The sequence below is a fragment of the Mastigoproctus giganteus genome, chromosome 10, assembly GCF_048544385.1.
Source record: "Mastigoproctus giganteus isolate SK-2022 chromosome 10, ASM4854438v1, whole genome shotgun sequence".
In the NCBI taxonomy this organism is placed as follows: Eukaryota; Metazoa; Arthropoda; class Arachnida; order Uropygi; family Thelyphonidae; genus Mastigoproctus; species Mastigoproctus giganteus.
The window spans coordinates 112791985-112804728 of record NC_143584.1 but is presented as its reverse complement, the minus strand read 5'-3'; the positions used below and the strand labels follow the sequence as shown (position 1 = coordinate 112804728).

Sequence of the window (12744 nt, the reverse complement as noted above, 5' to 3'; positions counted from 1 at the left end):
ATCCAGCGCTACATTACTATTTTTATTCAAATAAAAAGTACTTAGGTATGGCTGCCCACCTTGAAAATATATATTTTATAACTGATTTGGCATTGATGATTGATATTTTAAACGAAATTTCTCTTCTTTCAAATGCACTGCAAGCAAGAAATATAGACATAATAAAGGCTGAAAAACTCGTGATAAGATCTATTAAAGCATTTCAAATGCTTGGAAAGGAAAAGGGTCCATACGAAAAAAAAGTTGATGAATTAATTACTTCAGAAACCTTCAAAAATATAAAATTTGTAGAAAATCATCGATTTGTCTCGGGCTTCCTCGAGAAAGACTTTTAGAAAACATCGTAACGAATTTGAAAAAAAAAAAAGACTAATGGATTGTGAACATTTAAAAGCAAGTTGTAGCCAATTTCAAGATAGGAATAAATTACAATTTCTCAATTTTTTGGAGCCAGATTACTGGAATATTGAAGAAGTACTAGTTCCATGGAAAGCAGCTGAAGAACAATTGCTCGTATTTAATGACATTTTTAATTACCAAATTGATATTAATGATTATCGAGATTTCTTGGAAAATGTTTTAAAAAATTCCCAAAATTATGCAATTCCTGAAAGTGTTCAAAGAGCTAAAAATATTGTCAAAACAATTGCTGTAAGTTCAGCAGAAGCGGAAAGGGGTTTTTCAAAGATGAACATAATATGTTCCGAGAAGAGAAGTCGCCTAACTGTTTCTAATATATCAAACACAATGACTATTAGTCTAATCGGCCTACCTCTAAAGGAATGGGATCCTACTCCTACAGTGGTTAAGGATAAATCACTCAGCCGATGATGCTCGGATAAAAGCGAAGAAAATTGCAAGCGAGGACGCCAATCAAGAAACAATGTGGAAATATCCTAAATAACAGTTTTATTGTTTTTTGTCAGGTATTATTTAATATTTTTTCATTAATATTTAAAACTCTTTCTTATAACATAATCTAGTTTTGTGGACCTCTTTTATTGTTCTTATTTAAGTATTAACTGCATGAAATAATAAACTACCTTTCGGTGTATAGTTTTTTATACTTAGAATGGTTATTAGGGCAGCGAACCGGTTGTTAAATTATTTGAATCCCACCACTGGTTTCGACTGTATATCGTTGAGCAATGCAAGCAGATTGTTTCCAAAAACTGTACATAAATGTTGCCAATGATACCAACCCAAATGTTGGTGAACTGTTACTGATGTAAAGATTGAAATAATCATAAGGATTTTCCTGTGCCCCCAGGTGTCAATTATGAAAATTGATGATACTAGTCCTGCAAACAATGCCTCAGATGCAAAGAGAAGTGAAGATCAACACATTGCTTCATAAACCACTAGCAGAATCTGTCATACTGGAAAATTGTTTGGTGAGATTTTCTATGCTCACTTGAAGTGATAAGGATGTAGGTTATTTTGAAGAATCCTTGAGACTGTTACTTGTACTTATCCTTGCCACTACCTTTCTCATGCTGGTTCAGGATGGTTTCTGGTAGAGATGCCTGACTTCCCTGCCATTCATTAAATGCATGTACCCAGTGGTGTCTTACATTTTCCTGTAAGGACCATATTCAAAGTTAAATTTGTTTTGTGGTCCGCACTGAGTGATTCAAGAAAAATTAGTGTGTTACATTTTCCATATCTTGTTGTAAAAGGAAGTTTCTATTTTCGTGTTACCATTTTTTATTTTCAGGCTATATATAAAAAATGCAAATTCCCAACACTTATGTGCAATCATGCAGCCCACATCTTTTGTGGGCTGCATGATTCGACGTGGTGGATTGCTTCTGGATGCAATGGAGGGGACTGTGGAGGGAAATGCCCTAGGGGTAGACCAAAAAAGACCTTCATTGGGACATTGCTGGATGAAGCAGGACTTCAAAACTTTGAGAAACTTAAACAAATGGCAGGAGAGACAAAGATGGTGACAGCTCATCAGAAGAACTGACCAGTCACAAGACTGAATTACTGATGATGATGATTAAAATTATAAAAATAATACTTAATTTTGTTTTTAAAAAAAATACTTTCCTTTTGTTTTTTTAAAAAAATACATTATTTTTACTTTTAATGCTCACTTCAGAAAATTTACAAAAGGATCATCACTGCTTTTCAATATTAAGGTGAATAAATAAATATAATGATGCACCTAATGTTTTGTAACTTTGAACACTTTTCTTTTTGCAACACTCCTTTATATTGATCATAAGATTTATGCTTGGAATAGTAGTGTTGTTTTAAAATTATATTCTTTAAAAACTGACGCAGTCTCCTCACACACCAAACACACTGCTTTTTCGTCGTACTTAATGAAGAAATAGTCTTCAGTCCACCTTCAATTAAAAACATGACCCAAATTGACTTTCCTCTTTCAAACCATTTTTAAGGATGATTTTTTAATTTAGTACAAAGTAATAATAATTCAGTGCAATGAATGTTATATCAAAATAGTAGAATTTCACAATATGAAAGGATTGATAAGTACATAAGTATTTTGCTAGTTTGAACCAGAGCTATAATGCTCAATACATTCTACATTGATATCGATATTTGTAAAAGAATAAGAGAAGTTTACCTCAATATGATACGTAGAACACTTCCGTATGATACTCTCCAGAAATTAAAATGAAAACAATTAAAAATCGAAAATCTTACATTACAGTAAGAAATAATTAAAAATCAAATGAACACAATTAAAAATCAATTTAATGCAATTAAAAATTAAGTAAAAATTTAATTTAACGAAAAAAATTGCAAAATGATTTTCCTTCCTGAAGCTGACAATGCTTTTCGACCTTATGTTGTGATCACAGGAATGAAAATTACCAAATAAGGGTGAGTATGGAACTTAAATAGAGATTATTTGTCTTCGCACATGCATGTAAAGGACCACGAGTCCGAGATTAGATGGGGCCTCCATAGCCTGGTGGGCAGGAGCAGCAGTGCATAGCACACGCTTCTTGATTAGACCGGGGTTCTAGCCCGTGACCACCAAATATGAAGGATGCGGAAAGGTCAGGGAATAACCACCACATATCCCCGGAGCAATATGGCCTTAGTTGCTAATGCTCCTAAAAACCAAATAACAACAACAACAAAAGTGCTGTTGTCACTCTGATTGACAAATTTACACTCCATCTTGTACTGATGGATATTTGTTAGTGACTGAATGTACTATTTCCTCTCATCATCTGCAACAGATTGTTTTGTTGTTGCACATATACCTACAAAAAACAGCAGATCAAATTTTAAAGAAATACTTATTGTAGAGCAGCCACATTATGATAATTTCACTTCATGCATGCACTGCATCAAGTGAAATGTAATGTAGTTGTTTTTTCGATACGTGGTTAACGTTTTATTGTATTGATTGACCAAATTGGTAAATAGTGCCGGGTCTACTTCGAGATAAGTGGAGGTATCTGATACAACTGACTCTAACTTATTAATATCGGGTTTACTGAGTATTACCACTGTATCACCTTTGTCAGCTCTCTGAATAATAGTAATGTCTTTATTTTCCCGAAGTTCGCATAAACCTGAACTGTCATGTGTATTCAATTTAGGAAGTCTCGTTTCTTTTATGTTATTCACCACCTGGTTAACTTGTTGAATAAATAAATCTTTTTGTGTAACATTACAAAGCCCAAATTCAGTATCAATTATGCACTTTTTGTTAGGTAGTTTTCGAGGTAGTAAATTGTAGTTTAATCCTTTGGGTAAAAGTGAAATCTGGTCCTGCAATAGCATATACAAGGAAAGATTTGTAACCTGTTGATATGTCGGTTTGTTGAAAGTTAGGCAAGGCAGTGTTCGCAAACTAGCTGAAGTATTCTGCTGTAGACCATTGTGCATATGTGGGGGGGGGTCCTCACAAAACTTGTATGCATTTGGTCGCAAGCTCGCAACAATGTGTCAGAACTCGTGTGAATGTGTCTTGACCCTCCCGATAATGTATTCGATTTGTTAACGTTTCTGTTTTTTATTTCCGAGGCCTATGCTTCACATCGCAAATCTATGGAGGTCTTCGATACAAACCAATCATTAGGATGCAGATAATTTTTAAATTTGTCGCGAAGTTTCCTAACTTGGGAAAGGTAGTTTTGTTTATTAGAATACTGATATCTTTAAGGCAAGCTTAACTATATTACGTGATGTGGTAAGTGCTAGTTGTTTAACGCCTGAAGCTTTATGATTTAAATTGACCCTGGAAAACTTCGGAATGATGTTGTTTTGAAGGGCAGTACTTTAGAAAAGAAATGTGGTAACTTTGGGTCAAGTATTTTAGTGTTAATCTAATGTGATTTTGCACCAAGGTATTCAAAAAATCCCCCATAATTGTGTGTATCAGTAGGTTATACCTGGAGAGAAAGGAAGTGAATAAAATAGTCAATAAGAGATTAAAAATGAATTTGATAGTATGAAACAGAGCTATAATGCTCAATCCATTCTATGTTGATATCAATATTTTACCTCAATATGATATAGAATGCTTCCGTATGATAGTCTCCAGAAATTAAAATGATAACAATTAAAAAATCGAAAATCATACATTACAGCAAGAACTAATTAACAATAATTAAAAATCAAATGAACACAATTAAAAATCAATTTAACACAATTAAAAATTAAGTAAAAAATGAATTTAACGAAAAAAATTGCAAAATGATTTTCCTTCCTGAAGCTGACAATGCTCTTCGACCATACATCGTGATCGCATAAATGAAAATTACCAAATAGGGGTGACTGTGGAACTTAAATAGCGATTATTCATCTTCGTGCATGCGCATAATGGACTAAGAGTCCAAGACTAGATATGGCCGGTTAACATAAAATCCTTTAGACAGGCAATACAACTTGGGATTAAGAACTACGATACACTATTTAATAACCTTAAGGACTGTAGACTTGGCGGTAGTGATAATTTAATATCACTAGATGTTACCTTGTTATATACAAATGTAAACATTGAATACACATTAGATATTCTTTGGGATATGTTAAATAATAACTCTATACCGATTAATTATATGAAGCTTCCTATTAAGGAAATTTTTTCACTTAATTAAACTCTTAGTTGAAGCCAACTATATCACCTTTCGAGACAAAGTATACAGACAAATTTTTGGTTTGCCAATGGGATTAAGTGGTCTAATATCGGAGATGTATCTCTCAACGATTGAATATATAGCATTATTAGCATTAGTAGAGGCATATGATGCAAGAAAGCAAGCTTATGCAGCATCAGCCAAAAAAAAAAAAAAACCACTATACATTTGATGCCTTGTCTACCCCGTATCACCATACTATGGGCGGTATTTAGACAATGTTCTAGTCATTACTGATAGTAGCACTATCCAAGACATTTTACATTCGTTTAATAATATTCATTCTAGACTCAAATTTACATTGGAGAGAGAGAATACGGATACTAAGTCATTAAATTTTCTAAATTTCATGCTTACTCGGGATGCAAATAAAATCCAATTTAACGTCTATCGCAAAACTACAAAAGATCAATTGTCTTTAATCAGTTTCTGAATGCTTATAAATGTTCAATGACGGAATCTGCTTTGGGCTCAGAAATACAAATATTAACCAGCAGATTCTTAAACAGGGGTTACTCACTTGCTACAATAGACAGAATTAGGGTACAAGCTAATGATAGAATAAAAAAAATACACCAACCAACAATAGTAATATCAAAAAATACTTTATTTCTGTCTCATATGTTGAACAGTGGCACAAACAACTTAACAGATTCTTTAAAGATACCAAATTTAAAATTGAAGCCAGGCCAATACGGAAATTACACACTATACTGAACAATCACTCAGTCCTTTCCTCATTCGCAACTCAAATAAATGACCTAGTATACAACATTTCTTGCGGTGATTGTGACTCATCTTATCAGGGTTCTATGCTGTTTCCTCTGAATTTGTGTTAATCACCACACGGCCTCAGTTTGTGCTTCTCGTTCAGCAGTGTCAGAATTAGCCTTTCGTGCCGTTAATGAAAAACATATTTTTTTATTTAACGAGGCCAAAATACTTAAGTGTCCAACATAATTATACAAGGCTATTAATTGCAGAAACCATTGAAATTAAATTACATGAGAATTCTGTTAATGTTCGCCGGCCATATCTAATCTTGGACTCGTGGTCCTTTATGTGCATGCGCAAAGACAAATAATCCCTATTTAAGTTCCATGCTCACCCCTATTTGGTAATTTTCATTCTTGTGATCACGACATACAGTTGAAAAGCATTGTCAGCTTTGGAAAGGAAAATCGTTTTGCAATTTTTTTCGTTAAATTAATTTAAATTGATTTTTAATTGTGTTCATTTAATTTTTAATTGTTTTCATTTTAATTTCTGGAGAGTATCATACGGAAGTGCTCTACATATCATATTGAGGTAAACTTCTCTTATTCTTTTACAATTAAGTATTTAGCTTACATATGACTGCACTGAACTACATGTGCATGTTTGATACAGTCCAGCTCGACGTTTGCATGCCTGTACACATTGTAATACAACTCTCTAAAATGCTGTTTTAGTTCACTTTCCACGTGGGCCGTATAAAAATTATACATGGACACTATTAATGTACACCATTTCAGCATTTGAATAATGATTTGTGTCCACCAAAATCTGTAATAAGATGAAATAAAAGCCAATTTGAATTTAAAGAACACTGCTAACAGTGACACCAACACCATCGGGAGTAACCGCATGGCTATAAATCATTAAGGAAGAATTTGCAGACTTATTTGAACTTTTCTCATTGTTTTGGCCACTAGAACTACTCCTCAACTGTGGTCAGACTTTTCAGCATCGTTCTGTATATTTTATTAAGTGAAAATAATTTACATTTAAAATAAAATAATATATTATTATTTTATTTGGTTTTATTTTTTTCAGCAACGGGTATTGCATATGATGAGAAATACAACTGAAATTCTTCGTCAAACCTTAGCTCGATTTCTAAATGCATTTGCTTCTTTTAGTAAAGGTAAGAATAATGAAGAAATTTCATCCAACATTATAGTCATTATATATATATATAAAGAATATATTTGTAAAATGTTAAGAGAAGTTTACCTCAATATAATACATAGAACTCTTCCGTATGATACTCTCCAGCAATTAAAACAAAAAAATCGAAAATCTTACATTACAGTAAAAAATAATTAAAAATCAAATGAACACAATTAAAAATCAATCTAACACAATTAAAGAAATTTAATGAAAAAATTGCAAAACGATTTTCCTTCCTGAAGCTGAGAACGCTTTTTGATTGTTTGTTAGTTTGTTTGTTATTTGGTTTTTAGGAGCATTAGCAACTAAGGCCATATTGCTCCGGGGATATGCGGTGGTCATTCCCTGACCTTTCCGCATCCTCCGTATTTGGTGGTCACAGGCTCGAACCCAGGTCTAATCAAGAAGCGTGTGCTGCTGCTCCTGCTCACCTGGCTACGGAGGCGCCACCTTTTTAACTGTATGTCATGATCACAGGAATGAAATTACCAAATAGGGGTGAGCATGAAACATATGTATAAAGTATATGTATATATATTCTTTTTATGCTTTTCAAAACATATTATTGATGGTAAACTCTGTTTTATTAATGCATTTAGGGTGCATGTGGAACTTAGAATATATTAGACCATCATATGTTGTCTTTATAAATTTCTGTTCATGGGTCGATTTGCATGTTGTACATGCTGAGAACCTTGGAATAACTCATATGGAACCCTACTCTTCCACCTGAGATCATTTAACCACTGCCTTAATTGAAGTGGACTTTAGAAATACCTCCTATCATAGGTGGGAATCAAACCCAGACCTCTCCAAATGAGTGACTAGTAGCAAAACTGCTGTCATGATGGAATAATGGTATATGTCTCAAGTGTCACAGTGAAATAATATAATAATTAAGCAGCAAAAGCTTATGTCAGTTGAATCTCGATTCTCAGTCTATTTACTTAAATTAAAGCTGAAATAAATTTTGATAATAAAAAATAAGTATTTAAAATCATAATGCATTCTCTGAGAAAGTGTGTATTTATTGTATTTATATTAAGGAAATTTTTCAAAAAGTTTTTCGTTAATTTGATGAAGTGGTGCAAAAAGTTGCACACTTTTCTCAAAGGAGATTTAAAATCCAAGGATTTTAAATCCTTGTTTTTAATGTCTTTTACTTCATTCATTCAAGTGCAAGTAGAACAAAACTTGTCTATTGTTTAACTATTGACTTTTGTATACATGAAGTTTATATTTTCAGGATGTATCCCAAAATCTTATTCACTTTGCTATGAATGTGGTTAACTTTAGCAAACACATGGCATCTGTGACTTTCTGGATTATATTTCCTTAATTTTCTTCTCAAAAGAGAATTAAGTTCACCTTTTTGTTTCATAAAAGCTTTATTAGCTTTTTTATGGGAACAGCTTTTTTCCTATCAAGATGGAGCAAATTCTTTGCTCTGGAGTTAGTTGTTGTTATGGTCAGAGGTGGAGAAGTTACTGACAGACTGAGTTGAGGTGATATCATTAGGAAATAAATAGCCAAGTGAGCTTTGAAACTAAAGGTTTATGTTACTCCTTGGATTAATATAAAAAAAATCTATATAAAAAAAAATTAAAATAAAAAAAAATATATATAGACACTAATACTTCAGCAAAGAGGCCCAGAACTGAAACCCCACCATGTCCATCACCTAGATACCTGATAATCCATTCCACCAGAGAGAGGCCCATAGGGAAAATGTCACCCTTCTTTATTCAGAAGAATTAAGGATTTTAGAAGAGTTGGCAGGCTCCCTTAAAACTCTGAAACAGCTACATTCTGGGAATATCCTCATTGAAATCAAGTGTGATGAAACTCAGAACAGCTTCTTTGAGCCACCTCTATTGGGGGAATGCCAATTACAGTAACACAGTGCAAGACACTGAACTTGTCCTGATGTGTCATCTCAGAATGGGACCTCCCTGAAGAGTCGGAAGATGAGATCTGTTCAGAACTAAAATTGCAAGGAGTGACAGCTGCAAAGCAAATGTTTGCATGTAAGAATGGGAATCTTGTGACAACTAGATACCTTATCCTTACTTTCAATAAGCCAATGTCTCCTAATAAGATGAAAGCTAACTATCTGAACTAGACAATATATCCATGTCTTCCAGACCTATTAAGATGCTTCAGGTATGAAAAATATGAACACTCAAATGGCCTGCTGTGATGCACTTGCATGAATTCGGTGTGATGCAGAGGACCATGAAATTACAGTTACAGCATTATAATAAATTCATACAGATGGCTCGAAGTTAGAATCATGTGGGATCTGTTGCTGTCTTTCCCTACAGTACTATATCCGAGAAGATTTTGCAAAAGACCACAAAATTACAGTTACAAAACCCACCTGCATTAACTGTCAAGTGGGAGCAAGGGCACCCTGCATACTCTCGAACATACCAGAGGTGGAAGGAAGAAAACAAAATGCAGACTTAAGACAAAGAACATTTCATACCAGGAAACCAAAAAAGCAATTAAACCAGCAAATAGCAGTAAGGCAACATGTGCTTAAAAGGTTGCCAATAAATTTCCATTGGGACACAAATGGAATTGAATGTACCATCAAAAGAGTAATTTGTGTACATTATATCCTATTACAGTTTGACTCCATACAGCATAAGGCAATGTTTTGGGCACTGAAAAGACAGGGCATAGACACACCATACATTACGTTTTTGAAGAAAATGCTACCTCCTTTATTAGACTAGACAAAGACAATAGCAAATTTGAAATTGAGAAAGAATTCGATAAGGAGACAATATCTCCGAAGTTGTTTACTGCTGCCCTTTAAGAAGCTTTCAGAAGATTGGACTGATTGCAGAAAGGAGTCAATGTGAACGGAGAGTACCTAAACCATTTACAATTTGCAGAGTTAGTAAAGGTTTCAGACTAAAGATGAATATGGTTAAAACAAAAGTAATGATGAACAAGTATGCCACAGAAAGGGATATAATGATTGAAGGAGCAGTAATTGAAAAGGTGGAGTCATATACTTATTTGGGACAAGTCATGTATTTACCCATATGATGGGCCATTTATCATTCACAAGTTGTAAATAGCTCTCACCCTTATGAAGGCACTTGCTTTCAGACCAGATGACATCCATTATGAAATGATTAAATGCCTTTCACCAAAATCCATTGACCATCTGCTCTTCCAATACAACAGGATCTTCCTTGAAGAGGAATTTCCAGACATCTTGCAGAAAACAACTGTTCTTGCTTTTGCTAAGCAAAGAAAGACTTAAATTTCCAACAGAATACCATCTCATTGCTCAGACTAACTGTTTGTACAAACTATTTAAGAGAATGGCCAATGCTCATCTTACATGGTACTTAGAATCAAATGACCTCTCTCCAACATACAGTGCAGCTTATGAAGAAACAAGTCCACTTTAGACCACTTAATTAGATTGTTGACATCTATTCAAGTTGCTTTCCTAAAGCGAGAGCATCTGGGGTCAATATTAGTATGAGCAGAGGCAGGCATATGATGCAAGAAAGCAAGCTTATACAGCGTCATCCAAAAAAAAAAAAAAAAAACCTTCCCATTTCACCCATCCATTCACTCCAAAAGTTTGTCCACTTTTCCCCTGAATTTATTTATGCTATCAACTTCACAACAACAGATGGAAGTGTGTTCCAGCAATCAACTACCCCGCTGGCTAAAGGAAACTTCTGCACATCTATTCTACAACTGTCTTTCCTCATTTTGAATCTATTCCCCTCAGGTTCTTAATCTGAGCGAGCGGAAGTATCCCGTCAGCATTCAACCTGCTCAAACCATTCAAAGCCTTATACACCTTGATCAGATCACCTTGCAGGTACCTAGTCTCCAGATGCTGCAGCTTGCAGAACTTAAGTCTTTCTTTGTAAGTGCACCCTTTGTTCCTCTCACCAGCCTTGTTGCCCTTCTCTGTACTTGTTCTAGCAACTCTGGTTCCTTCCTAAAATGAGGCCTGCAGACCTGTACGCAGTACTCAAGGTGTGGCCTGACTGCCTTATACAAAGGGATAATCATCTTCCTTGTCTCTGCAAGCAAAATTCCTATATATCATTGACAAAACTCCATTACTTGCTCTGGCAGCCCGTCTGCACTGCTCAGAGCACTTCATATCTGACTGCACAATTACCCACAGGTCTTTTTCATTCTCCACCTGCCTGAGTGTAGTATCACACAGTTGGTACATTTCTCTTGGGTTACTGCTACTCATATGGAGTACTTTGCATTTGTCAGTGTTAAACTTCAGTTGCTTCTTCTCAACCCATCTGCCTAACTTTTCTAGATCCTGTTGCAGTAGCATACTGTCTTTATTGTCATTAACAACCCTGCCAACCTTTGTATCATCTGAAAACTTCGACATTAAGCCTGATATACCTTCATTGATATCATTGGTAAATACACAAAACAACAATGGGTCCAGCACCAAACCCTGGGGACTCCGCTAATATCATTAGTTCATGTAGAGCAGTGTCCATTTATTGTCACTCTCTGCCATCTCCCACTCAACCATCCCTCTATCCATTGCAATTGCAGTAACTTGCCCTTAATGCCATACCGCTGCAATTTGTAAAGCAGTCTCCCATGTGCAACAGTATCAAAAACTTTCCTGAAATCCAAGTACATGATATCAAAAATATTTTTTGCATCCAGTTCCTTTGTGACCACATAGTAGTATCCAATCAAATTGGTAAAACAAGACTTCCCCATGCTGTGTCTGAGTTATTACTGCTGTTTTGTCTAGGTATCACCTCTTTAACCAGTAACTCCATTATTTTCCTCAGAACAGAAGTTAAACTAACAGGTTGTGTCACCCTTTCAATCCACTTTGTGAATTGGGGATACATTTGCACATCTTCCAGTCCATGGGGACCTTCCCTGACTCTAAGGATGCTCTCATAATTATGGCTAAAGGTTTGCTTACTTCCCTTGCTGCCTCCTTCAATATAACTGGATAGATTCCATCTGCCTCAGGTGCCTTTTTTATGTTTAACTTCAACAATTTCTCCTCCGCTTTGCTCTCAGTTATTACAAAATCACTTAGCTTCATGTTAGAGTTTGATAAACTTCTGGCATACACCTCTTTGGATAACTCCTCGTGTGAATGTAGATGCAAAATACTCATTCAGTTTATCAGCTGTTTGAGCAAGATCATCAATACATCAATAGTTGAACCATCTATGTTAAGTGGACCAATCTGATTCATTCCCTTCCTTCTAGAGGTTACATAAGTAAAGAGCTCGTTGCTGTTTTTCTTTGCGTCCTTTGCCAAAGATTTCTCGTAATCTGCCTTCGCCTGCCTAATCTCCTTTGTGACTTGATTACAGACTAGCTTATATCTGCCATAGGCTTCTGTGTCGCCTGATAATTTATATGCATCCCATGCATTTTTCTTCTCTGCCACGAGCCTCATTAATTCATCTGACTTCCATTTAGGCCTTAACCTTGAACAGCATTTCTTAGTTGGTATGAAAAGCCTAGTAGCCTCCAAGATTAAGTCCCTGAAGGCTTCCCATTTAGAATTCACCATTGGTAACATCATCAGTTGATCCTACTGTATAGAATTAAAAAACTGTTTGAGACCACTGTAGTTGCCTTTATGAAAACAAAAACCTTTCCCTCTACCCTTGATGGTAGTTACTTAATC

The 12744-nt window shown here is 35.0% G+C and overlaps 1 protein-coding gene across 7 annotated transcripts in view; it reads left to right on the top strand.

Moving 5' to 3' along the window:
- The window catches only part of LOC150079226 (lisH domain-containing protein ARMC9-like), a 446058-nt gene that overhangs the window by 204259 nt on the left and 229055 nt on the right, over nt 1-12744 (top strand). For all 7 annotated transcript variants that reach the window (XM_090383948.1, XM_090383946.1, XM_090383947.1 and 4 more), the window contains exon 13: nt 6948-7038. In XM_090383948.1, the coding sequence (XP_090240074.1) occupies nt 6948-7038 (91 nt within the window). The remainder of the gene's footprint in view (nt 1-6947; nt 7039-12744) is intronic.